This window comes from Callorhinchus milii, unplaced genomic scaffold (genome assembly GCF_018977255.1).
Source record: "Callorhinchus milii isolate IMCB2004 unplaced genomic scaffold, IMCB_Cmil_1.0 Scaffold3, whole genome shotgun sequence".
NCBI classification, from domain to species: domain Eukaryota; kingdom Metazoa; phylum Chordata; class Chondrichthyes; order Chimaeriformes; family Callorhinchidae; genus Callorhinchus; species Callorhinchus milii.
In genome coordinates, this window is record NW_024704744.1 from 30,562,007 (window position 1) to 30,589,391 (window position 27,385).

General features: G+C 39.2%; 1 protein-coding gene across 1 annotated transcript in view; it reads right to left on the minus strand.

Moving 5' to 3' along the window:
* Window positions 1-27,385, minus strand: part of lama2 (laminin, alpha 2) — a 181,741-nt gene that overhangs the window by 49,867 nt on the left and 104,489 nt on the right. Inside the window, exons 22-33 of the mRNA XM_042332818.1 lie at window positions 26,493-26,673; window positions 20,228-20,364; window positions 14,763-14,996; window positions 13,029-13,172; window positions 12,425-12,604; window positions 11,448-11,633; window positions 9,861-9,988; window positions 7,255-7,372; window positions 5,143-5,274; window positions 3,315-3,439; window positions 2,141-2,227; window positions 736-929 (exon numbers count right to left, since the gene is read on the minus strand). Coding sequence (XP_042188752.1) covers window positions 736-929; window positions 2,141-2,227; window positions 3,315-3,439; window positions 5,143-5,274; window positions 7,255-7,372; window positions 9,861-9,988; window positions 11,448-11,633; window positions 12,425-12,604; window positions 13,029-13,172; window positions 14,763-14,996; window positions 20,228-20,364; window positions 26,493-26,673 — 1,846 coding nt within the window. The remainder of the gene's footprint in view (window positions 1-735; window positions 930-2,140; window positions 2,228-3,314; window positions 3,440-5,142; window positions 5,275-7,254; window positions 7,373-9,860; window positions 9,989-11,447; window positions 11,634-12,424; window positions 12,605-13,028; window positions 13,173-14,762; window positions 14,997-20,227; window positions 20,365-26,492; window positions 26,674-27,385) is intronic.

Below are 27,385 nucleotides of genomic sequence, written 5' to 3' on the forward strand. Positions count from 1 at the left end.
AACTATTTTCACTTGTTAATACAAAATACAAACTTGAGTCTCCATTAAATGCAACTGGCATTCCAAAATGCATTGTAACTGATGCTAAGCTACAATTTCAGACACATGGCCCACGTCAAATCCACACTTCATGCACATAATTGAAAGTTGTTTAAATCCCCTTACCTCAGCGCATTTCACCAAAATTTGGAACCATAAAGTACTGAATCCGCATTTTGCTAAATTGTTGCAGTGTATTATTTCTCTCAGAATCTAAAAATTCATGAGTATGCAGTAGAAAGATAAGGGATTAAATGCGTAAAATGTGCTCAGTCTTGGAGTATGCTGAGTGAACAAGGCTGAGCATTCACATCAGCATCAAGATGCAGAACTAAAGCCACCTCTGTAATGGTAGCTGTGCAAACTGATGCATAAAGCTGGACTTCTAACCACAGAGAAGTCAGACTGTGATAGGAGCTGTATCATCATTTTGTTGGAAGATTGCCTTTAATAGATGCCTAGACCAATATAATAATATAATTATGGAATATATAATAATAATATAATTATGGAGTATATAATAATATAATCATTATTACATTATTATTATCATTTTTTTGCCTTTAATAATGGATGCCTGGACCAATATTTATTTGTTTGAAAAGCCCAAGCAACTGAGTTTGGTTATGTTATAGAAAATATACAGCAAAGGAAAATTGAAATTTGGTGAGAAATGTTTGTTGTTAATATACGTACAGATACATTTCGTGCCCACACGAACATGCCAATCCATGCATCCATCACAGGTCTGGCCCATCATTCCTGGAAGGCATCTACACTGACCAGTGACTGTGTCACATGGTACGGGTAAGGAACCAAGAGGATCGCACTCACATTGTACACAAGAGCTTCCATCAATTGTTGGATTACCATAGTAACCAGGTGCACACCTAAAATTAACAGAGCCAACTTTTACAAAAAAGCAAATTGTGGTTGAAGCAGAAATCATCATTGCATTTAAGAGAAAACTTAACGAATACATGAGGGATAATAGAGGGGATGGGAAGGAGGTTTGGGAATGGAGATAAGGATGGGCAGAGGCTCATGTGGAAAATAATATAATTCTATGTAATAAAGAAATATATTGCTAAATACATACAATCAGTATAAGAAACATTAAGCAATGTTTAAACAACAACAAATTACATTTGTATATCGCCTTTTATCATGGGGATGACGTGCCAAGTCGCTGGACAGTCAGGGATTTGGACCCGAGCTGGGGGTTGGGATCAGGAAAGGGTGGAGGGCAGGGAAGCTAGGAGTACGAGCGAGGCAGAATGTGCGGTGGGAGAGGATGGTCTTGAGATGTGGTTTGAAGGAAGCAAAGGAGGGAGCAAGACAAAGGGACTGCGGGATGGAGTTCCAAAGGATGGGGACAGAGAAGCTGAGAGCCCGACTGCTGATGAGCGGAGGGAGCTGACAAATTGATATGAAGTTAGCAGGTCACAGTGTTAGGAAGAAGCAAGGCCATAAAGGGCCTTGAAGGCGAGGGCTTTGAATGCTATCCTCTGGGGGAGTGGGGAGCCAGTGGAGCCGGGAGAGGGTTATAGGGTCATGGAGTCTGGTGCGGGAGAGGACATGACTGCTGAGTTCTGGATGATCTGCAGCTTATGGAGGGAAGAGTTGGGAAGGCTGACAAGCAGCAAGTTGGTGTAGTCGAGCCTAGATTTAATAAATGCGTGGATGAGGGTTTTGGCGGCCTGAGGCAGTGGCGGAGCTGGGCAATGTTTCACCCACAAAATACAGTCAATTATAATTCGGTATATTCTGTGAAGCGCTTTGAGATGTCTTGAAGACGTGATAAGGCGCTATATCAAATGCAAGGATTTTTATTATTATTATGTTGCGGAGGTGGGGGAAGGCAGAGCGGGTCATGGCACAGACGTAGGGTAGAAAGGAAAGTTGAAGGATAAACAAGACGCCAAGGTTCTGGACTGGCTCGGTGAGGTGGAGTGCACATCCAGAAAATGTATGCATGCTAAACATTTGAAGAAACATATAAATTCCAGTGAAATCATTTAGCAGAATTAATAATGTGCCCTTGTAAACAAAAAAATTCTTGGATTCTTATATTACATACAGACGAAGACAATATATTTACCTGTCACAGTATTGTCCCTCATATCCTTCCAGACATGCATTGCACCGATAATCAGTAAATTCATCCACAATGCAGGTTGGACTGAAACTAAAGCAGATACACAAGTAGTCAACTGCAGTCAAGTAATAACAAAGGATCCTGAATGTATTGTGCGTTTATCTGAAATGAATGGTATTCTAGTCAGCTCACCGTGCTCAACTATATGTGGGTACGTAACAGTGACATTTAGAAACACAGATTGCTGGTCTCGGAAGCTACTTGTGGTGCGTTGGGGCTGGCTACAGAATGTCTCAAGAGATTTATTACTCCTTAGAAAGGTCGCACAGTGGACGGATCAACCTGGTGATTAACTTGGCACAATGCCTATTGATCAGTTTGAGATTGATCTCAAACCCACTTGCTGCCAGGTTAGGTGCTCCTCAGACTGACTGATCTCTGCGATGATACTATAGTACTGGAGTACCAGACCTGCAAAGGACTCAAAGTCTTTTTGGTCCTTGCTGAAGCAACAGTAGACAATTATATAAAACTAGATCCTGAATAAGTTAATGAGTTAATGAAATGTGGATTCCCTCAACAGTCAGAAGTAATACAATGTAGTCGACTAGCTAATGCCATCAACTTAGCTCATCAGCAACAATAAATGACATTTGTATAGTGCCTTTCACGTCAGGAAGACGTCCTTTTGGTTTCAATATTATGATTTTCAAGAAGTCTCTGTTGATCTACTTTCAAAGATAAAAATAAACTCCATGAGTTGAAGTAAAATGAGTTTTGGGGAAAAATATTCAAAAACGAATTACGACCTGGATATTAGCGACAGATTGGTTGAAACATCAATATATGCTCCTATACATTTACTTTCATAATTCTACATAAATTCTTCAAAAATGTTAAATAAAAGGATTTTATAATAAATTATTTTCCATAATTATAGGGAGGGAGAAAGGAAAAAAATTGGATAGGAAACTCAGTTAGATACTGGAATTTCTATTCTGGGACCTAAGGTGAAATGCAACTCAGCACTATGACTTAATTTAATAATAACTAGTAAGCAATCTCTTGTAAAGATGCAGGTTTGGAAAGTAGAGATTGAAATCTTGGTGCAAAAAAGTCATCAGAGCAGAGAGGTGTGGGTACTTGCGTCTGAAACAATGGAGTGATGGGTGCTCACTTGTTGTTTGGAATCTGAAGAGGACAGGCACAAGGTCGACAGTCATTTGGAGATCCTCTGACAATCCCATAGTATCCACGAGCGCACACATCACAATGATCACCAGCTGTGTTGTGCTGACAGTTCTGCGGGGAAAAGGGTATCATAAAACATTTCTGATTTCACTATAAATTGCAGTTGTACATCTAAGCATTTCAATTCAAGCGCTGTTATCAAATCATTTTTGGTCCAAAAGCCAACACCTCAAAAAGTAATTTATATTTTTGCTTCGAATGCACATGTCCAAACAGTTCACATGAAAATGGTTATGGAAACATTCAGAGATATTCCTTTTGACTGGTTAAAATGGAAAATACTCTGAACTGCTCACAGCATCTAAAGTACCAAATTTCTTTCTCATTAGCTCTGCATACAACACTTTCACTGTCAGAAGCATTGCTGATCCAAAGATTTAGTGGTTTATAGAGAGAAAGACTGTCAGAATCCGAATACTCAAAATCCAGTTTAGTAACTTCAAAAGTTACAACTGCAGAGCTATACTAGAGTTTCAAAGCATGACAGTTTTGTAATCAAAAGGATTGTCTTTTATATGAACACTGCAGTAGGAGGGCTGAGATCTACTTTAGGGACAGTCAGTTTCCCTTCAGTAACAGCATCAAAAGGTATTATGGCTCTTTACAGAAAGAATGATTGTTAGTTGGTTGGAAAGTTTTAGAAGAATTCCATCAGATCCCATTATGCATCGTGTGACCAAATAATGAGGCAGCAAAAGTAATTCAAGTTGATGCGTGTGACTGGTGCCGAGTATGCAACATCAGTCCCAGCTCTACAAAGATGAGCACTGTGGGGATATTTCTACTTGATTCCCCTGTCTTATAATAATAATAATCCTAGCATTTGATATAGCGTCTTATCACGTTTTCTAGACGTGTCAAAGCGCTTCACAGAATATACTGTAAAGTGAATTGACTGTATATTTTGTGAGCGAAACGCGGCAGCCAATTGCACACAGCAGTGTCCCCAAAACAGTCGTGGATTGAGTGACCAAATTATTATTATTTTTTTTTTCTTGAGGGATTATTATCAGGTGTGTGGAGTAAGGAAACGTGCCCAAGGTTTCGCCCTGCCGGGAATCGAACACAGGTCTCTTGCTTGCGATGCGCATGCTCTAACCACTGAGCTACAGTACTCCAGCTCTGCTCCACCAGCGGGTCTGAAGTTATGGCAAGTATAAAAATGCTACACAGAATCTTTCTATAATGTTGACCCTGTGATTTACAACCAAGACTAACATTGTGGTCAGGAAGCATTTCTTCACACAGAGGGTTGTGAGGATGTGGAATGCTCTGCCCTAGAAAGCTGTAATAATAATAATAATCCCTGCTATATCAAATGCAAGGATTATTATTAATTTGATATATTGGTTTATCATGTCGACTGACAAAATGCCTCAATGTCTTCATAGGATTTACTGTAAAGTGTGGTGACTGCGTACAGCTTTTCAATAGTGTCACAGGATCTTTAACATCCACCTGAACAGACAGACAGGGCCTTGGTTTAATGTCTCATCTGAAGGATGACACCTCCAACAATGCAACACAGTCCCAACACTCCACTGTAATGTCAGCCTAGATTATAGGAGCTTCAACCTCTGACACCCATAAAATTCTGATTCAGAGGCGAAAGTGCTACCAACTTAGACTGACACACAGATAGGAACTTTCACAACAATAACAACAAATGTCATACAACTGCATTATACATTCATGACTCCTTGGCGGAAATAAATCTGTTAGTTTGATAAAAGGATAATTTGAATGTTTAGTACCTGGCAGATGGAGGTTTTAGAGTCACAGATGTCGCTATGGCTGTTGCACTGACATGCTACACAGTTCCACAGCATTGGGTTGGATCCTCCGATCGCTGTCAATGGTAGTCTATAATATCCTCGGGCACACTCCTGAGACACAAGGAAAACAGGAGCCATCTTTAACATTACAAAATGTTATCATTACTTTCATCCTTAACTCTTAATTTTTAGTAAACATTCTGCTGAATTTGAGGTACTGTGAGCTGAAAACTTGGGCACCCAGTGGCTGGGTAAAGAACTTTTAGATTGTGTCCACCCATGATCAAATTCAGAATAAATCTCCCACTGTTCTGGCTATAACACTATAACACTTAACCTTAAATAACTTGTTTTACTTTACCACTGCAATTTTTTCTTTTGCCATCAATACCTATTGAGTGACACTGCCACTTTAGTGCCAATTGTGTGGTGTGCAGTGATGAATAGTCATTTTCTAACCCAATGACTCAATGCATTGCTCAGTCCTTTCCATCTACTTTGATATTACTTTCTTCATTTCTCGCCACTCTTTCTTTTTCTAAATTCTGGTTCTATTCCTGGTCGTGTTTGCCTCTCTTCTGAGTTAACCTATTTGCAAACCATCCGTTGTGTCTTTTTAGTTGTCTTTTCCTTGCTCTTTTGCTACATTTCTTCCTCTTTTGTTTTCCTCGTTCTTAACAATTTATTGGAACGATAATTTGGTTCTCTTAGCACAAATACAGCAAGAAACAAACTAAGTGAGTTTTCAACTGAAACAAAATGTCAAAGTCGGAGTTCGAGAATTAATGAAATCTTATATTTTTACGACTAATTTATTTGTATTTACAAGAAAATAACTGGCAAAAATAAATTGTTATTTCATCACTAATACAAATCACAATATACATTGCTTTACTGGTATCTCAGTTTAATTTAAAAAAAGTTACATTGTGCTATGTAGCAAAATAACATAACTGAAATAAACGTTTGCAATTTCTCAAAACTTTATGATAGAAAACTAATACGAATTTGAACAGACAGTATCAGCCCCATTAAATGATCATGAGCAAAGCTTGTAAATAATGATACATGCTTGTCATAATAATAATAATATGTAACTTTATGGACGACTGGTTTAGGCACTATCTATTTAAAGGGGGCATTCTCCCTCTAACAAATGGTCTTTACAGTAAGTCACCTATTGCTGATCACATCTTACTACCATTTAAAAACATAATTTGAGATTATAAAGATTGAAACTGTTGATTTGATAAAAGACTGAACATGAGAATTAACTTCTTATGAAGATATAAAATCATTTATTTTCTAATTTTAATGAACATCTTTAATCATACTGTAACATACTAAAATGTTTTTGTGATCAATAAAGGAGCAAATTAATTTTCATTGACACACACTCTCCTCTTGCTAGCTGCCCTGGCTTTGCCTCTCTATCATGTGGCACAAGGCAGATGGTAGACATGGATGGCCAATATCACATCAGCAAAGACAAACTGATAGTAGAAGAGGAGTGTGTAAACAGGGTGGAAGATGGGAGATAGCTCTAATGAACAAAGAAAGAATATTGAAAATTTTCTGGAATATAAAATGCCCGTGAGTAAATACTGCGGTGTCAGAATTTGGATCAAGACTGTAAATCATTCCAAGTTTTGTTTGTGTGTGTTATGTCAGTATACAAAGTAATTTATTATTCTCAATATATCAGCATTTTAGTTACTCTTTCTTGTTTAGTAAGAAACGGGTTAGCAGACTATATAATAATCCTTGCATTTGATCTAATGATTTATCACATTGTTGAGACTTCTCAAAGCACTCTAAGACTATGTATCAGCATACACATGTATAATTGGAACCAGGCTTAAATCAACCACAACTAAAACTGATGCACAGTAACTTTTCAAGTCCTAGAATAAAATAGATGGTGTAATTACTTATACAACCCTTCTTCATTACACTGTTACAAAACAACACATCAAGTTACATTTTTACTTGGGTTATTTTCTTCAGTATCTTTCAGACCATGTCTTCAAAAGGTTTTTTGACTTTACTATTAGTTTCATTGTACAATAGAATAAGAACTATTGAATTTACCTGGCAGGACAAACCGGAATAGCCTTCAGGACAATGGCACTGCTCAATCTGTCGTGCACTTTCAAGCACAGAGGAGCTCTCACCTCTTTCACCTACTTCTAAAGAGATCTCAGAGATTCTGGATCACCAACAGAGAAACAATGACATTGGTTACATCCATTCAGGCAACAACTGCACCTGTAAATTTTGAGACTTTCTCTCTATGCCCGCAATCACTGAGTGTACACATTATGCAGAACCTTCACGTTTATACCAAGAACACAAGAGCTGCTGCATCAAACCCAAAGAGCATGATAAAATACTAGTGATAAAATTTCACACATCACATCTGAAGTTAACGTTGCTTCCCCTCTCACAACTCAGAATCAATAAGGAGGCAAATCTCTTCACTGTTTGTCTGAAATGTAGGGAACCACCTTCTATTAAATAGGTTGAACATGTTGATTAGTGCTGATCAATGGCTTATAAGGATGGATAAACTCCCTGTGGTAGGTGATGGTTTAAGTCTGTGCATTTTCTATACGTAACAGCACAACATAAGACAGATAAATCATGCTCGATAGAGAACTGTTTGTGTCCCTGTAAAGGAAAATTACCAGTAGATGGCACATAACATTCCATTGAAACAAGCGGACAATGAGGACTGCTGGTGTAACCATCACTGGTGCGCTGTAGTCAGATGTCAGGAAGTACAAGCCATTTCTAGATTAAGCTAAGCAGTTTTATTCTTTACTCACTCCAATCAATTCCTCTTAAAAGAGCGCACTAGACTTTTACTCTCAGTTCCTCTGATATCCAGAAATAAAGTTGGATTGTTCCAAAATGATCTCACATGGACTGGATAGTCTACATGAGTAAAAGGGACTCAGAGAGTCAACTCAAAAAGATGGACACATAGATGCATATAAATAGGTGCAGAATATTGAATGAGGAAAAAAAAGGTAAAATTTTTGGTATGATTTCCCCCTTCTAACATTAGAAACAAAATGGTGTGTGAATGGTGACTCTTTATGAGATAGAGGACAGTAGGGCCAGACCAAGGAATCCAAGATGTTGGGAACAAGTTACAGATACAATACAAATTTACATTTACATAGCAATTTTCACGTCGGGAGAAAATTCCAAGGAAGGTTTAAGGTTTCCACTTGAGCTGGGGATGGAGGTAAGGGGGAGAAAGTTGGCTGAAAGCATGGTCAATGAGGAAGCTCTGGAGGCAGACCTTGAAGGAGACAAGGGAAGAGGCAAGTCAACGGGATTCCAGGATGGAATTCCAGAGAATGGGGGCAGATGCACTGAAAGCCCAACCACTGGTAGGACAGGTGGGGTAAGGACCGTGAATCAGGTTGTTGCCCAATGAGCGGAGGGAGCTGCCGGGTTTGTAAGTTTTGAGGAGGTCACAAAGGTAGGATGAGACATGGAGGAGTTTAAAAGTTAGAGTGAAGATCTTGAACTCGACCTGCTGGGGGATGGGGAGACTGTGGAGCCCGGCAGGGATGGGGATGATAGGCTCACGGAGCCCAGTGCAGGATTTGCATTTATATAGTTCCTTTCACATCAGGAGGACATCTTAAATCACTAAGTATTACATCCACTAACCACATACCAAAATAGGCAGCTAGGAAAACATTACAAGACAACGTGAGAATGAAACAGTAAAAAGGGTGTCATTTTGGTACACTTCTGTGAAACAAAAACCAAGCGTAGGGGGTAAGAAAATGACTAAATTTAGAGGAGGAAAAAAAGCTAGGTATGGTTTATCATTATCAGATTATCATTATTCGTTTGCATGATTTATCTCCCTTATGTTGTGCTGCTATGTATAGGAAATTCACAGACTAAAACATCATCTACAACAGGGGTTTTATCCTTCCTTATAAACCATTAATTAGCCCTAATCAACATGTTCAACCTTATATCCATTATTCAAATATATTATTCAATTGTAAATCTCCCCCCTCCCCCGAACCCAGGGCTGCAAAACAAAACAAATTAGGATTGACAAGATACTAAATTTTCTTCTGGACATAAGTGTGCCTTTTGTTTGTCCTGGGGGTGGTGGTGGGGGCGTGTGGGGGGGCAGATGTGTCCAATTTTCTTCCAAACATCAGATTATGATTTTCGCTTTGCTTCTCTTTTTCAAAACAAAATTAGTTTCACAGCTGTTACCACGGTCAATTGACTCATTACAGTAATAAAAATAGCATGAAATGCCATAATTGAAGATGCTTCCTCACTGGTCCCTTGGATCTCATTTAATCAAATGCCATCAGCATTATCATGCCAGATATTACAAAATATCAAGGCTGGGGACATAAGTAGGACTGACTGGGTTATCTGGGAAAGTATTTGAGGCTGGCACTAGTTTCCCGTAAGAAACTGGTTGCTGCTGTAATGATGGTCTGGAGGGTGGAATGATGAGTTCAAATCGTCCAAAATCTAAAGATCCACAAATAGCATTTCTCTTATTTCTTAGCAATGTTACCCCAGGATGATTTTGAAGGTGAGATTTGTTGCTGTAATTAAAGTTCTGTGTCTTAACCAAATTTTTGGAGATGGATTAAGTGATAAACTACAGCTCTACATTTGCATGAAAGCTCTGTTTCTACCTGGTTTGCCTCATGTAAGTCCCATAAGAAGCTCTGATGAGGATACAATCAATGTCATACAAGATGTCCATAAAGTCCTTGCGAGACACAGGGCTGCCATCTGCTGAATTGTAGTATCTCCAATCGTGCTAGACAAAGAGTTGTTTACATGTTAGCTGATGTTTAGGCTGCAGATTATTTTAAGAACAAGTGCTTTTATTGACTTTTATTTTGAAAGAACTTTTAAAATTCCTATCAACTATTTCGAAACCTTTTCAAGTTTTATTTAAAGACTAGTAAAATGGTCTGTCCTGGATGGGCAATGGGGAGGAGGGCTTATGAAGCAATGAAGGTTTGTAGGAGCTGTTGGTAGCAAGGATAAATGCGAAGTATTTTGTGAATGAATGCCTGCCTGTCTTTTATTTACCTCCAAGTGTCTTTCTGCCTTTCTCTCCTCATGTCCTGTCTCGGTCCTACTCTCTACGCCTATTAATTCTCCCTCTGGGTTTGGTTTCTTTGTCCACGTGTTCACTCTGTCTTTCCGTCTGTCATTCTGTCGCTCTCTTGTAAATTTCTCTTTGGGTTTTATCTCTCTGTCTGTTGCAAATCACCTTATGCTCACTCGCTGTTTCGCATCTCTCTTTCCTCAAACTCACTCTTACCTCTTTCACAATGAGTCTGCCACAATTCGTATATCAGTCTGCTCCCTGTATCTTATTTATGTGTGACATTCACTGTCTGATGTCCCAATAACATACTTCAAACTCCTCAAAACTTGTTTTCCCCCACCTCCTCTTCTCTTTGTCTCTCAAGTCACTCTTCTCTCTCACTCACAATTGCTTTCCCTCTCTTCCCCTCTCTGTTCTCCTTCCACTCTCTCACTTACACATTGTCTCCCAGTCTTATAACTCCTTTCTCTCTATCCTCTCAATCTTAATATTGTCCTCCACCTCTATATCACACTTAAAACTACTTTCTGGAGACGTGCAGAAGCTGAAGTGTTGGAATGGTTCTGAGTGATGAGGAAGGTAATCCTGCTCTGTTATAAAAATTAAAAATTTAGACAATTGTTCATTAAATCATATTATTTTGTGGGTGTGAAGGATAATTTCACAATCCAGTGACATAATTCACTGTAGTGAAATTAAACATTTAAAAGAATACTAACTTACTGCAGCAAATTATCACTTGATGCTTTGATTCAATTATGCATTTCAAACTTAACAAGAGTTTTTCAAATGCCAACTGGTTTCACTGACGATTTCTTCAGTCGTGAAATGCTTGGAAAGTCCCACTGGAGACAGCGTGTCTTCTAATGCCAATAAAGCTAATTGTGACACACACACAAATAATTCTAAAGGATCAAGGCTAATATTCATTCTAATATTTCTGCCAATGTTCAAGTGTTTCATTCAAACAGTGCAAGTGACTGAAATCCACATCTCCCATAGAATAAAGAATCTGTTGACAGTGTCTTGTTGGTGTGATTTCACTCATATCATTCTGGTTTCTTACTTTATGTATTGTGAACACTATTCACATAAAATATTTAATAAGATTGTAACTGTGATTCAATAAAAATGTGTAGAAATCACTAAAAATGCATACCTCAGTGAACTCGATCTCATGTCTGGTCAACTGACCAATCTGAGGTGCTGATATGTGCCTTATGATAGCCATGTCCTTTGTGGGTCCGCCTCTCATAATGACCTGTGGCTCATATGTGGATCGCCCGACCTCTTCTCTTGCCTCAAAGTAAATGGTATACCTGAGTTTGCCTCCGTAGGCTGTTAGCTATGAAAGACACAATAAAATGAGTAATATTGTATATATAATATGGATCCTTTGCTTCTCGAGTTTAAAACACAAGTCAGAACTTGCATTCTTATTCTGTCTTATCACATAAAAATGTCTCAAAGCCTTTCACAAGTATTTACTATCAACTGTTGTGCAGGCAAATAGAGCAGCCATTTTGCACTAGCAAAGTCCTACAAACAATCATGAGGTTATTGTTGAATTAATCTGGAAGATTATTCATCAGGAGTCACCTACACTTTACAGTAAATACCTTGAAGTGCTTTGAGACAGGCACCTAACACGAAAGGCACTATATCAAACACGATAATTATTTTTATTATTCATAAATCAAAAAATAACTAAAAAAAAGTTATTTGTGCCAGTGACTAATTAAGATAATCTTTTAAATATTCCAGCTTGGTGAGATACAAAACGATTGCTGAAGAACTAATCTGGTCGGGGTTGCAATAGTACTTTGTGCCCTGAGAGGGCACTACAGTGTAAATGTAGGAAGATGCTACTGGTTTTAGACCAAGCAGAAACTGGCTATTTTCAAATTACTGAAAGTAATGGCACAGAATCTGCACAGTTCCACAGCTCACATGGACAGTTGCCACATTTGTGGCACAATGCAAAATATCGTGAGGGATATCGTATCTCCATCATTCTAGCAACAATCCTTCATTTGTTGAGCTAGTCAATGATTTTCTTCAGCCAGTTGGACGAGGATCTGCAATCAATTTTCTTTGTTCTAAAAATCTATCAGCTGAAGTTAAACAGTTAATTACCTTTTCCCCTTCAAACTGCCCTGAAAGTTTCCAATAAAATGGTTCGTAAAGAAGATCAGTGATCACTCTATCCACATTGGCCACTATTTCTGGATGCTGGTAGAAAACACCACTGGTTGTTCTATGGAGGTTGAGTTTATCTACGATTTCCAATGTAGTCTGATCATGGGTAAGTGTTATCTTTAAGAGAGAAAAAAAACACACGCATAGTTCCTTAAAAGCTCTGTTGCATGTAAATTCCAGTTAAATTCTTTCTGTGATTTCATGTGTACTTTGGAAAAGTTGAGGAAGAAATTCATGCTTAACAACTTAACAATGGTTTGTAGGCCAATGATTTTTCATAATATCTTACATAAAACGGTGAGGCTATGTAATTGTTACTGAATATTTATTGTCACATATTAAAAANGGTTAATACTTTCCATGGCAGTGTGGTAGCACAGTAGATTACAATACTATGATATTTTGTCTATTAATAGAGGAATCAACAAATTGTGGTCTGCAGAAGAGAGTTTCATATTATAGAAATATAAAAAAGTTAACTACTCTGTCCCAGGTAGAGAAGCAAAGTGCATATCACATGTCAAAGCAGTTTTTCCCTTACTCTCCTGTAGATCAGTCCACTTGCTTCCGTACAGTGTGAAGTCACGCCAAAACAGTAGCAGTTATTGCATCCATAAGGATTGTTGGAGCGCAGTGCAAATGTGCCGGTCTTGCATCTACCACAGAGAATCCCCTCCACATTCACCTGTGTGGCAAAGAAAATGAGTTCTTTAAGAAGTGAATCTCAACGCTTCATGTGAACATTGCATTTAATAATAATTTTATGCTGGAGAATGCTCTACTTTAAGTTATCATGACATTTTGAATCGATGAAGAACATATGTGGTTGTGTGTGCGATAGTCTTCTATGCTTTCTGAAAAGTTGAAGAGGACATGTGGTAGTTCAGATGAGCCTCATCAATTGTCATTGAAGCCAAACCGGTTTGAATTTCAGCCATTAATTTGATGGTCACATTAAAGAGTTTGCTCAGTTGGGTGCATTTCTCAAAGATGGGATGACAAACGCTAAACTATCTCATTCCATTTGAATTGGGGACTCCTACCAGTCCCTATACAGTGGCATCGATGTTTGACATGCAGACTGCTTCAATCCATAACCTGTCACCTCTTGTAAGGAAGAGGGTATATGATGGTGAGAAACCAGAAAAGAGAACAGAAAAATAAGGAAATATCTCTCAAATGTGCAATACAAATGTTATTTTAATCTTTTGCGTCCTCTTTAAAAACCTCTGCTTGACTGTATAACAGAATCCAGAAGGTAAAATGCATTAACATTTTGTGCCACAGTAAGTTACAACACAGATTTATCTGCTATTTTCCAGAGGGTGAATCTGTCAGATAACCGGAGAAGATGCAAAGCAGGTTTGAGGAAGGAGGGAACAATGAAAACATCAATCATTCTGAGACATTTATGTACAAATCCAAGGGGCTGTGATAGAGTAACATTGTTTGAGGCTTGAAGAAAGTTTCTTATCCAACAACTACAACAAATTGCATTTATATAGCACTTTTCATACGAGGAGGACATCTCAAGATGTTGGACAATTGGGGGTTTACACCTGAGCTGGGGGTTGGATTCAAGAGAGGGGTGGGGGGTGGGGGGGTGCTAAAGGGATGTGTGTAGGATGGTAACGAAGATATGGTCACAGAGGAAGGCCTTCAGTCAGTACTTGAAGGAGACAAGGAAAGGGGACTCTGGAATGTGAAAAATGATCATAATGGGAGGGGACTACAAAAAACAAACAAAATAAATGTACTCTGGTCTTTTATTCTGCCCCCCCACTCTCTGGAATGCCATCTGCCATTCTGGAGTCCCTCCCATCTTTCAAGGCATGTTTCTAAACATAGCTCTTCCAATCATCTTTACCTTCCCCACCTCCCCTTGGCCCCAATCCCCACCTATTGTGCCTATCCAGCACTTTGACCCAATGTTCTGTGCAATAGTTTTTAAACTGTGTGACTACAAATCAAAATCAATAGTAGCCAATGAGGGATAGAATTAACGGATAGAAATGACCAGGAGAATGTATCAAATTATCTAATTTGCTAATTATACATTGTTTTTGAAGCCTACCAAATACCAGGGTTTTCTAAAATGTAGTCTTTTTTGTTTTATTATTGCTCCTATAAAATACTGCCCTTGGTAAACACAAAAATTCTAGCTTGATGATATTCATAAAAAGCTCTGGAATGAGAATGGAATTCTTGCGACAACGAGCAGAGAATTGTCGGCCAATTCAAATGAGGCCCCATCTGTTGTGAAAGAAAACCTTACCTTACAGTCACATTGTCCATTGTTTTGTTCACAAGTGCATATTCCCATTTCGTCACAGCTCTGAATCTTTGTCCCTGCCAGATCACAGTTACAAGGCCTGCACAGTGGATATTCCCAGTAACCTGCTCTGCATCTGTCACATTTATCCCCTGTGAACTCCGGGTGGCAGAAGCAGCAGCCAGTTTCCTCATCGCATTGAAGGTTTAAAGATCCTACAGTTGTGCAGTTGCAGGGCTTAAAAACAAAAACAAGTAATATATTAGGTATATTAAATACTTCCATGAAGAGTCTAATAAATGCACACCACATTGCACATCTAAAATCCCGCAATTCATGCAGCGCTCTGCTCAGAAACGTTTCTGCTTTAGGAATGGAAGAGCAATGGGTTTGTGTTCCTAGACTTGTCCTCTTTGAACTGATGTCTTGTGCTATAGACATCCATTTTGACTATTTGATTTTAACTTTGAAAGAAATTCCACCACTACCAATCTTTCCATTTTAGCATCAAACGGGTTCTTACATGAGTCTTGTGTCTGTCTTTAAATAAATGCTCCTTGTATCTGTCTTGAAATTGTCCTTCATAACCCTAAACTTCTGACATCTCGTCCTGCTGCCTTCACGTATCTGACAGTATTGTTCTAAGCTACTTAACAACTTATGGAACAACTTGCGTTTATATAGTGCCCCTCACGCAGGGTAGTGTCCCGGAGCGCTTTATATATAGCCCCATAAGGTTCTGTCTAAGAAACTTCTTTTCAAGGCTTAAGTGTCTTAGCTCATCTTTTCATCTCTGATAGCTGATCCCTCTGAAACTGGAAACACAATTAACATTTCTATAGCATCTTTCACGTCAGAAGGTCATCTCAAAGCACTTTCCACTGCTGGCTGGACACCCGAGCCAGAGGATGGGAGCAGGGATAGATCTAGAGTTAAAGGATTGGGGGTGGAGGGGGGGAGTCGAGGTCCCAAATTGGCTGATTTGACTCCACCCCTCGGCCGGTCAGTCAGTGGTTGGGCTGTGGGTAATGTCCAGCCTTTCATTGGCAGTTGGTTGTCAATCAGGGAGGGGGCTGAGGGACTGTGCTTGGCAGTCAGGGCTGCTAGCCAGGCAGTGGGCAGGCTGTGAGCCGGTTGAAAATGACAACATGATCGTGAAAATGTGCAGGTAAGTGAATCAGTTTTGGCCAACCTCAAGGGTCGGGTTCATGAGCCCCCTGACCCTGCACTGGCTCTGCCAATGTGTCGGACCTGAAGAGAATGAATGAGCCTCCAGATTCAGACAACTTGAAAATGTTTTTGCTGAAAAAGCAAATACCTTTACTATTTTGCCCAGGTTCTTCCTCGTTTGTTAAATGATACAGAAAATAGCAGATACGTGGGATTGATAGCAGGGGTTCAGATGACAAGCACATTTTGAGAGCTTTATAACAATCATGTGTACCATCGACTAAGATTATATGCCATGCTGGTATCTCTGTGGTTTGCAGCTATATTGTGTACTGTTGAGTCATTCCATTTTTGTTTTGCATTTTGCAGACAAGAGGTGCCACCGGTAGACAACAATTGCCACAACTCTCCATGCAGCTGATATACAGCAACATTCACACTGAAGAATAACAACTGTGACTTAATCCCCTCACTCAATAATAATTCAGTTTTTGTTATGAAACCACTTGATTCTAAATAGAAGAAATCCACTTGCTTGAATATATAATTCTTAACAAAAGAAGAATTTCATTTTAATTTATGCTGCACACAGAGAGCACAGGGAAAGCACCAAGAGTTGTTAGCATCAATGTGCTCCAGCATTGAAACAGTTGAATGGTCTTGATTATGCAGGTTTACCACTCTCATCACCAGATAACCTGCCATTGCTTTGATGCAGTACATCATGTTGTTCAGCACTGCCATGGCAATTGTAGATACAGAAAAACCTGCCTTATTTCATTTAAACCAACATAGAGCGCCACATGCAGACAGTTTGTCAATTTGTCAAGCTGTTGTTGCCAAGTTGCAATGCAATTACAAGATAATTGTGTTGGAACCTGGGAACATTTCCTTAACAAATTTCGCAAACTTATTTGCAAACAGATCAGAATACCATCTCAAGTTGTGTTATTGGGTTAAAGGCACTGATGAACAATGCTTTACATTTGGTCGCATCAACATTTTCTACACATGCTGGAATTATGAACGCGTATATTTTTGTGAAACTTCTGTGTGGACTTCACCCAATTACTCTGTCATTGAAAAGCTGTGAACATTAATAAATGAATGATGGGTTTCTAAAGAAAAGTCAAATGCTCAAAACAAAACCATGTACATGCACTGTACTAGATTTACAGTGAAAATCAAAATAATAAAATACACAACAGTAAGACTGTTTTGGAGCATTGCTACGAAAATAAATATATTATAAATATATTATTAAGTATTATTAAAATTAAATATATTTTTGCCTAATATTCACTGTTCAAGCCAACTGCACATTTTCTGTCCAAAATAAAGAATTTATACGTATGCTATAACAAATCATTAACTAATAAATTGATCATTTATAAGAACTGTCTATTTAATGTTCTGCCCTTACTTGGTTATAATTCCAAGGGCCTTAGTAGCCTTCTGTCCTTTTTTCCAATTGTCATTTTTCATACTGTTCTGAACACTGATTAATTTAACTGTGAATTTGGCATCACAGCCAGCCCTGGCCCTGTCCTGCTCTGGAGGGCAACATTTCACTGCTTGGCAAAGTTACTTTAACTGACCAGCAGAAACAGATAACACTGATGTCCAGGCAGACTCAATTTCCACCAGCGGCCATAGGATAAGAGTGAGAACCTTGTGTTAACCTTCCCCCTTCTCCATGACTCTGGAACACTGAAGATAAGTTCAATATTCTATCTCTACACTAACCACCATCAATTAATTTGTCTTAGACCAGGACTTAAATCTGGGACCCTCTTAACACATCATACCGCAGCTTTTATAATAATTATAATTCTTCCATTTGAAATAGCACCTTATCAAGAGTTCGAGACATCTCAAAGAATATATTGTGAAGTGAATGGACTGCATATTTTGTTGGCGAAATGCAGCCGCAAATTGCACACAGCAGTGTCCCACAAACAGTCGTAGATTGAGTAACCAAATTATTATTATTTATTTACATATGGAGTAAGCTTTACAGCTTTAATTTATTTTGTTTTAGGTGGTGTTCAGTCTGAACGTTCTTCTTCTCTTCCCTCTTTTCCTGAATGGTGTTCAGAGGATGGCTTTTAACAATGCAAAAGAGAAAGCAATTCTCCTCTCCGGGGTTAATTGGCTTTATTATGAATAATTAAACTATTGAGCAATGTATTCATTCTAACCAAAAAGCAACTAAAACAAAATAAAAAGGAAAATGCATTAAGAGGTGACCTGAGTTCAATAACGTTGAGTATCTTGACATATAATAATTGAGTCTATCATTCATGAAATAATAAATCAGAATATGGATTAATGAAAAAGTAGAAGTGCAAACACTTATCAACATGGGGTAAGGACAAATAGAGAATGATAAAGCTATCTCGACTATAGAACCAGAGCATAGATTTAAGCGGTAAAGACCTGGTTAAGCCAAATTGTCTTTTATTACTTTGTAAGATAGTGCTACCTTTATGCTTCAATTAATTTAATTTGAAAACCTTCATCTTGCCGTTAAATACATGATTTGCATAACAATATAATGGCATGAAGTGCATTTATTGGTGCAAATTCAATCCCGCGTTCATTGAAACTGAAATGAAGTATACAACCAGAAAAACATCCTTTCTGTGTGAACTCTAGTAATATCAGAGCTGGTAATCCACCAGTCATTTAGCTGAAACTACTATAAATGACCAGTCACACAGATCATTTTTCAGTATTTAACAATGGGAAACCTAATTTATTTTTAATCAAGCTCATAATTTCTTTGTAAAATAAACACTACATGGGCAATGAATTAGGCCTCAGTTTGAATCAGTCGAATGACACTCATTGTCAAGGCTCTCAGATACCAAATGAACGAAACAGTGAACCCCTGGGGGATGAAAACTGATCATGGAATCCTCCCTCAGTAAAAAGAAATATTCAGCATATTCTGTGAAGCGCTTTGAGACCTCTAGAGGTCAAATGCAAGGATTATTATTATTAGAAATGAGAGAAGGTGAGGTGAGGGAAGAGGAAGATGAGGAAACACTGAGAAAAGCAAAAGTTTACAAACTTATATTCAAAATTATAATTGAGATGAAGAAAAAGGCACTGACCTATTATGATAGTTGTAGAGAGACAGATGTGCAGGAGAGTTGAAGCCACATAACCCAGAAATAAATGCAATGATTTTTAACATGGATATAAAGATTTATTATGATACATTATTTAGTTATAAATTGAAATCCAATGATCCTTTAGGAATGTCAGGCTGCTATATTGCTAATACTGAAATATGCTTATGGAATAAGTTCTAATGAGTTTGTATTGAATGCAAAGTTCCATAAGAAAATATCAACACATTCCTGACTACGGAAATGCCGTAACATGCAAAACTGAGTCACATTAAAGTATTGACATTCTTGTGAAATCTATATTAGGTGTTGACATGTGTGGGATGTTAGCTCAGCGGCTGCCAATGCAAATCTGAAACCAACAGAAGACACACTAGTGGGCATATCCCATTACCTTTTTGGCAGAGCAAGATAGAATGAAAGAGCACAATCATTACCAACAGTGATGTAACACAAACGAGCTGGCTCCAATTAAACAAAGCGGTGTTAGACAGTTAATTCTCTGGCAAGCTCCTGCAAAGTGCGAAAATTAATGCAAGCCTTTCAAGGCCGTCTTCAATGGGCAGTTCCAAAATGGGAAATATTGTCAAAGTCTAGGCACTGTTGGGCTGCTAGAAATGACTTTTTGCCACATAAATAGGCTGGCCTACTCTTGGTATACAATATGATATTCTAAGATGATGTTTCTTCCACTGGGTGGGAATAGAGCTTCTGCTCAATAGATTTATGGAGTCCTGTAGCTCAGTGGTTCGAGCAGTTGCCTCGCAAGCGAGAGACCTGGGTTTGATTCCTAGCAGGCATGTTGGTTGTTTCCATACTCCACACGAAATGTTGGTCAGGTTTCCATACTCCACACGCCTCTGTTTATCTAGCAGTAAATAGGAACCTGGTTGTTAGTCGATTGGCGTATTGCTTTTCCGGGGGTGATAATTCCTTAAAAAATATTGGTCACTCAATCCATGACTGTTTGTGGGACACTGCTGTGTGCAATTGGCTGATGTGTTTCGCCCACAAAATATACAGTCAATTCACTTTACAATATATTCTGTGAAGCACATTGAGACGTCTCAAAGACGCAATTGAATTAGTTGAAGTAGTTCTCACTCGTCGTTTCATACCTATATTCTGATAGATAAATAAATGCATTGTAGATAAACTTACTTTGCATCCACTGACAAGGTTATGTCCCCAGAAATTCAGTGCACATTTGTTGCACTTTTCACCCACTGTATTCGGAGGGCAGATGCACTGGCCAGTGTTTGGATCGCAATGATTGCCGATGTGGGCACAGTCACATGCTTCACAGGAAAAATAACATACATTTAAAATTTATTACAATGCAAATTTACATTTAAGTAATGCCTGCCTTACATGTCGGGAGGACATCCCAAGGCACTGAGCAACAATAACTTGGCACCTGAGCTGAGGTTGGGAGCTGAGGGAGGTGGGGAGGACAAAGATGACCTAAAGCACAGTCAACAAGGTAGGTTTTGATGAGGACTTTGAATCAAGTGAGGGAGGGGAAAGTCAGAGGAACTCCAGCATGAAGTTCCAGAGACTGGGGGCAAATAGGCTGAAAGCCCGTCTGCAGATGATAGGGTAGGTTGGGCAGAGGACATGAAGTTTGCCTGCTGATAATTTATGTTATCATAAAAGGTATAAAGAATGACAGAAAGAAAGTACTGAAGGAGGCTGTTTAGTCCATTTTGTGTGCTCGTGCTTGCTTCCCCACAGGAGCTCTGCTAATACCTGGCCCTACTCTTTCCTAATATTTCTTTAATATTATTGTCCTGAAATATTTATCTATTTCCATTTAAATACTATTATGGACTCAGTGTCAATAGCCATCTGTGGTAAACATTCCACATTTTTACAATCTAGTTTTCTAACCTCTTCTCTTTTCATCTAAGACCTTTACATCATTATTAGGTGTATCGCTTTTGGCGATGTCAGCCACTAATGGGACTTTCCATTGTAGTAATGCATCTCCAAAGGTATTGTATGTGACACTGATCAGAATTGTTTTTATCTGCTTTAACCTAGTCTGAGCAATTATTTTTTTAGAAAAACTATAATGTTGCAGCTCTAAGGCCCAAAGTACCTCATCATCTTAGCCTATAAGACCATTTTGTCTAACAATTTAAGATTGTGCAGCTTGTGGAAAATTTCGATTTACTTTAGAAGCTGTACGTCTTTTAAGAACTACAGGAAACCGTTTAAGATTGAATTTCAAATGTTTTCAATCCACATGATCTTTCATTTTAAGATAAAATGGTTTTGCAGGTTGCGAGAAGTTGGCATTTCAGGCCTTTGGTGTTAGTTTCTGGCCACCTTACACTTGCCATTTATTATGTCACATATTCCTTGATCTTCACTGATAATGACTTCCTCATCTCCGCGTGAAGGGCGCTATATAAATTCAAGTTGTTGTTGTTGTCATCTGTTCAGACCCCTCAGTCCTAACCTTAAGCTATCATACATGAAGGAAAAGTAGGGAACATCTTGTATACAGTATAAAGAGCGACAGATTGCTTGGTGAATTAGATATAAACAAGGCATCCTTTCACTTTGAAGTTGTAATCAAACCACAATTTAATATTCATCAGTAATCAAATCTAAACCACCTGTCATTTTATTAATTATGTATTAATGTCCGATAATATATTTCAGTACTCTTGATTAACTACTACTCTGCTCATACAATTCTTCCTGTCACTGTTGATAGCACAATCCATTAAGATATATCAGTAGGATCAATGAATCCATTCTTGAACTCAAAGACATTCAATCAGAAACTAAGAATATGCTTTACAAGGCTACCGTTCCACGATTGACTCAGAGGTCAATGAATTAACTAATAATGTATAGCCTCCTGTAATGTACTTGAAATTGAGAATAGACAGGCAATCTGAAAGGTCAGATCACTGGTCAACTCTTTCAATCCTCAAGTCCCTAGTATGGGTCAGCTGCAGTTTATTAATACGTTTCAGTTTCTTTTATTGTTCGAGCTACTATCCTATTTTTCTGTTCTTTTGCAGATTTCAAAACGCTCTGAATGTGCTTAAAAGTAGCAGAAGTCACATAGCAATATAGAATCAACAAAAACTATTAAAGTCTATCTTGTCAGTCCCACTTTTAAATACCATCTCTCACCAACGCTAAACCCTGAGGCAATGCACTAGTCATCCTGCTAGTGCTCAATAAGTGTTAATAAAGGGCATTGATGGTTAAAGGAATAGTAATAGGAATCCTTGATTACTGTGGGGGCTGGAAAGGCAGCGGAACAACCTTACAGTTAATGCACCTACTTGGATGTTGATGTCACTCAAATCTAACTGATATTGGTGATCGCATTGAGTTCTAAAGGATCAGCCATCAGACGTCCAGGATTTGCTATTTAATAATTATAATAATAATCCTAGTGTCTTTTCAATGCCAATGGGACAGAAAGGGATCAATTTTAAATGCACCCACTGCAAGTAAAACAGCTTTGAAAAGGTCTCACAGAATCTGCATTGAACTTATAAAAATATATTCTTGGTTATATTAATAACAATATATTAATATAATACCTTATTAATTTGTTGAAACACCTCAAAGCGGATCACAGGATGTCACAATGCAACAAATGGCAGAGTGCTTAACAGTGGCAGAGCCTGACTCCGAACTGGGGTTGGGCGGTGGACGTAAGAATGGTCAAAGAGGAAGGTTTTAAGGTGGGACTTGAAAAAGGGGAGAGAGGGTGGAGAGTACGAGGGACGAGCAGGAGGCTGGTGCCAGTCGAGTGGAGGTGCCAGGTGGTGGATTGGGGAGTGAGGAGGTCGGAGAGGTAGGGAGGTGCTAGAGAGTGAAGGGATTTGAACACCCCTGTGAGGATTTTGAAAGCGATCCGTTCGATGATGGGGAGTCAATGGAGCCTGACCAGAACTGGTGAAATGTGGGTACGGAGCTTGGTCCAGGTCAGTATGCAGGTGCCAGAGTTCTGAATGAGCTGGATCTTGTGAAAAGTGGAGCTGGCGGGACCGGTGATGAGTGCGTTTGAGTAATCCAGGCAGGCGGGAGGTGACAAACCATGCACAAGGGTTTCAGCTGCATTTGGGGTAAGGTATGGTTGGAGGTGGGCAATGTCCGGAGGTGGAAGAAGGCAGCCTTGGTCAGGGACAGGATGTGGGTGAAGAAGGACAGTTGGGGGTCAAACCGGATGCCTAGATTGTGCACTAGTTCGGTGAGTCTAAGGAGGAGCCCTGGAAGGTTGAGGAGTTCAAATCCGCAGGAGTGCAGACAATGGTGGGAGCCAAGGAGTATGGCTTCCGTTCTTGTCCACATTCAGCTGCAGGAAGTTTGCACTGATCCAGGCCCTGATGTCTGCCAGAAAAGCTGATAGAACATTGTCGGACCTGGAGTTGGTAGTGGAGGAGGTAAAGTAGATTTGTGTGTCATCCGCATACATATGGACATTCACCCTATGTCTGCGAATGACATCGCCCAGAGGGAGCATATAGATAAGGAAAAGAAGAGGGCCAAGTATGGAGTTCTGGGGTACCTCGCAGGTGACCGGACAGGAGCAGGAGAAGAAACCATTTGCTGAGATGAAATGGAGGCTGTTGGTTAACTAGGATTTGAACCATATGAGTGCTGTCCCACTAAGGTGAATAAGGGAGGAAAGGCAGTGGAGGAGGATGACGTGGTCGACTGGTTCGAACGCGGCAGAGAGATCCAGGAAAATGAGGAGGCAGAGGGAGCCCTGATCACAGATAAAGAGAACATTGTTTGTGACTTTGACAAATGCTGTCTCTATGCTGTGTTCTGGGTGAAAACCAGACTGCAGGGGCTCGAGAGGGAGGGGGGGGAGAGGTATGACCGAAGTAATTCCCACAAACAGTCATCTGGTGAGCGACCAATTTTATCTGAAGGATTGTTGGCCAAGACAGGAGAAACTCTTCTCTTTTTGAACAGTGAGATCTTTAATGCCCACCTGAAGAGGCAGATGAGGAAGGCACCTCTGACATTGCAGTGCTCACCCAAGACCACGTTAGACCATCATCTTAGGCTGTGTGAGCTCAAGGTCCCACCATAGGGCTGGAACCCATAACCTTCTAACTCTGAGTCATTGGTTATACCAGCTGTGCCAGGCTTTTAGATGACTAATAAATCGTATTAAAAATGTGTGAATCCCGCATTTTGTCACGTGGTAGAATGGCCTTTGAGAGTTTCTCACATGCCAAGCTGTCTTCAATTAAATGTCATTCACAGTGGTTTTGAGAATTATAAAACAAACTGCATAAATGCATTTTGGATACAAGGACTGAATGCCGCAGTTGTTTAGAATGCGCTTTACCTGTGAAAATTTACTGTCAGCTTGAAGGTAGTTGATCAATTTCACAAATATTAATAAGCTGCATATAATAAGATTATAAAGCCAAGTCTGGCATTATTTATTTCACTGGGTTTCATCATTCTTCCAAGAATACCATTGTGAATATTTTTAGAAGTTCAGTGCAGACCTTTACAAAGCTGTTTTACTTGTCGTGGGTGCATTTCAAATTGATCACTTTATGCCCCATTGACATGCATATTTCACCATGCTGACAGTAAAACAATGTTATAAATATCCTACAGCAATATTACTTGAGTCTTCCATGCATTCAGGAAGTGATAGAACAAACACCCCCGCTCAGAAAGCGTTGTCAAGTCACCTCTCTAAAAGCTATTACAGTCTAGCCTTGAGAGGATTTTCTGATTTGCAAGACAGAAATTCCATCTTGTCAAATGATTAAGCTGTTACTGCATAAAGTCATCTGTTGATATCTTTGAATACGTTAAATTAGCTGAGTTTTTTAATACAGTTTTAGACAGTCTCATGTTCAGGAGCTTAATAAAATCATTCTAGTTTTACAAATATTCGTGTTTTCTAACCCCAACTCCCATATGGCTTGATCTGTTTCCCGCTATCTATGATGCGCTATCAACTGATTTTCTCAGCAGCTGCAACGTGTTTGGACATTTTGCAAACTGAAATGCAATTTCTATTTTCACATATGGTGAGCAATATTCAGCCTCTGTGTCCTGGGGAGATACCAAGCAGAGGCCATGACCGTCCCACAGGACTGGAATGGAAATCAAAGAGAGTCACCTCCAGCAGCTCTCACAGTATTGGCAGCTCGTCACAGAGTATCTCTAACAGTGTCATGAGAACAGGCTGCTTCCCTACACTCTTAAATGGGGTTAATGTATAGCACAGGTGAGCTGGCAACCTGATATCACGCATTTGCTTTACAATGCTCATCAGTTGTCAACCGAGACACCTGGAAGTGGGCTCGATTGATTCAACAACAACTTGCATTTAAATAATGCCCTTCATGCAAGGCATGGTCTTGGAGAGTCTTGCCTTTTGTTTTCTTTTCCTTTCTCTATGGAAGTGCCTCATGTCCACATACGAGTTGCCTCTCCGACTTTGCCACGTTCCCTGAATGACTACCTGAATTCAAGGATTTAGCAGCTGAGAAAATTGCTGTCAGCCTCACAATGCACAGCCTACCTTATTTGTGCCAGTAGGTAAGGTAGTGTATTGCTGTGATGTGCCACAACATCTACCATTTCAGAGCTGGCTAGGTCAGGTGTATCCACAGTGTAGGAAGCTGACTAAGAGCCCACAACAACAACAAGATTACGTTTGTATAATGCCTTTCACATCAGGAGGATGTCCCAAGGCCCTGGACAGTGTACAGCATTTCAGACCCGGAACACAAGACACAACAACAACAACAACTTGCACTTATATAGCACCCTCCACACAGGGTAGTGTCTCAGAGCACTTAAGACTCCAGCCTTATAAGCAAACCAGTCCATTAACAAACTGTGATAATGGGGAGCATTGTAGCTATTTTCAAAGGTTTATATGCCTCAGACCAGGGGATTTCAAAGGATTAAGGTATTTCAAATTATGAGCAGAATTGTCAGTTTAGATAGTGTACAATACTTTTGTTCGCAAGAGGGTTTAGGGCTAGTAGCCATTACAAGGGGAAAGAGGCCAAAATCAGAACCAAGACAGTTAGAACTGAGGTCAGGAAGCATTTCTTCAGACAGAGTTGTGGAGTTCTGGAATGCTCTGCCCTGGAAAGCTATACAGGTGGAATCGATAGGATGTTTAAAAGAGATTTCCTCTATCACCCTCTCACTTTTGCATAAAATAATGATACAAGCTTTCCAACCTTCAGCAATCACTCTAATACAGTATTAAATAGTGCAAATGTTTATCAAACACACTACATGGATTTATAAAGGATTCAGCTAAATTTGCATTATTTTAATAATACAGAATCCAATCAAGCAATATCTGCTGCATTAAGGTGTGTATCATCCAAAGCTTTAACAGTGTTTGTTATTTATTTTGTGAATAGACAAACAAAGAAAGAGGATAACTTACAGATACATCCTCCTTCCTGGAAATTGTAGAAGCCAACGCCACATCGATCACATTTCGGTCCTGTCACTCCAGGCTGACATCTGCATTGACCTTTTTCATCACAGTCAAATGATTTGGATCCAAATGAATTGCAGTTACAAGGAATGCAACCCCTTGAAGAGCTCAGATCGTAGGTTCCACTCTACAAAAGTAAAAGCAGCAAAATCGTCAAAAGGCTGGTATAAACAGAGGAGACACAATCAAGGATAATGGGACACATATTTGTTGCATGAGTGAGAATGACTTCAGTAGTGAAACAAAATGACAATTAAGTTATAAACCACCTAACTCCAAAGCTAATGAACCAGTAACCTATATTTTAACCACTCTGTATTTTTATTTATATGACAAATTTAGTCATTGAAAAATAAATTACTCTTATTAAATGTTTAATTACACTGAATTATTTATGCTGCTTTCAGCCTCAGAGGCAGTTGTTGACACCGAAGCCAGAATAAAGATATAATAAAGTGTTGTCCCACTGATGTGACACAATTGTGGAGGATAGTATGTTTACAAATGGGCTCTTCAACAGCAACTAAAATGTGAAGAGGAATACAAATTCTAAAATTAGCCTTAAACAAGGACAAACTGCCTGTTAGCATGGTCTGCTGACATTCTGCCTGTGTTTATTTATCTCAAGTAAATAATGGTAATCCTTGCATTTGATATACAGTAAATGCCCATTTACTGTGTATCAAATGCAAGGATTACCAGTCCTGAATTGCAGGACTTCAGGTATCTGGAATTTAACGCTGACTCGATGAGGCCCAAAACCCCCAAATTTATAAAATTCCCGACTCCTAACTCTGAATAGCCTCATCATCTTGCCAACATCAACTCTGATTGTTTGA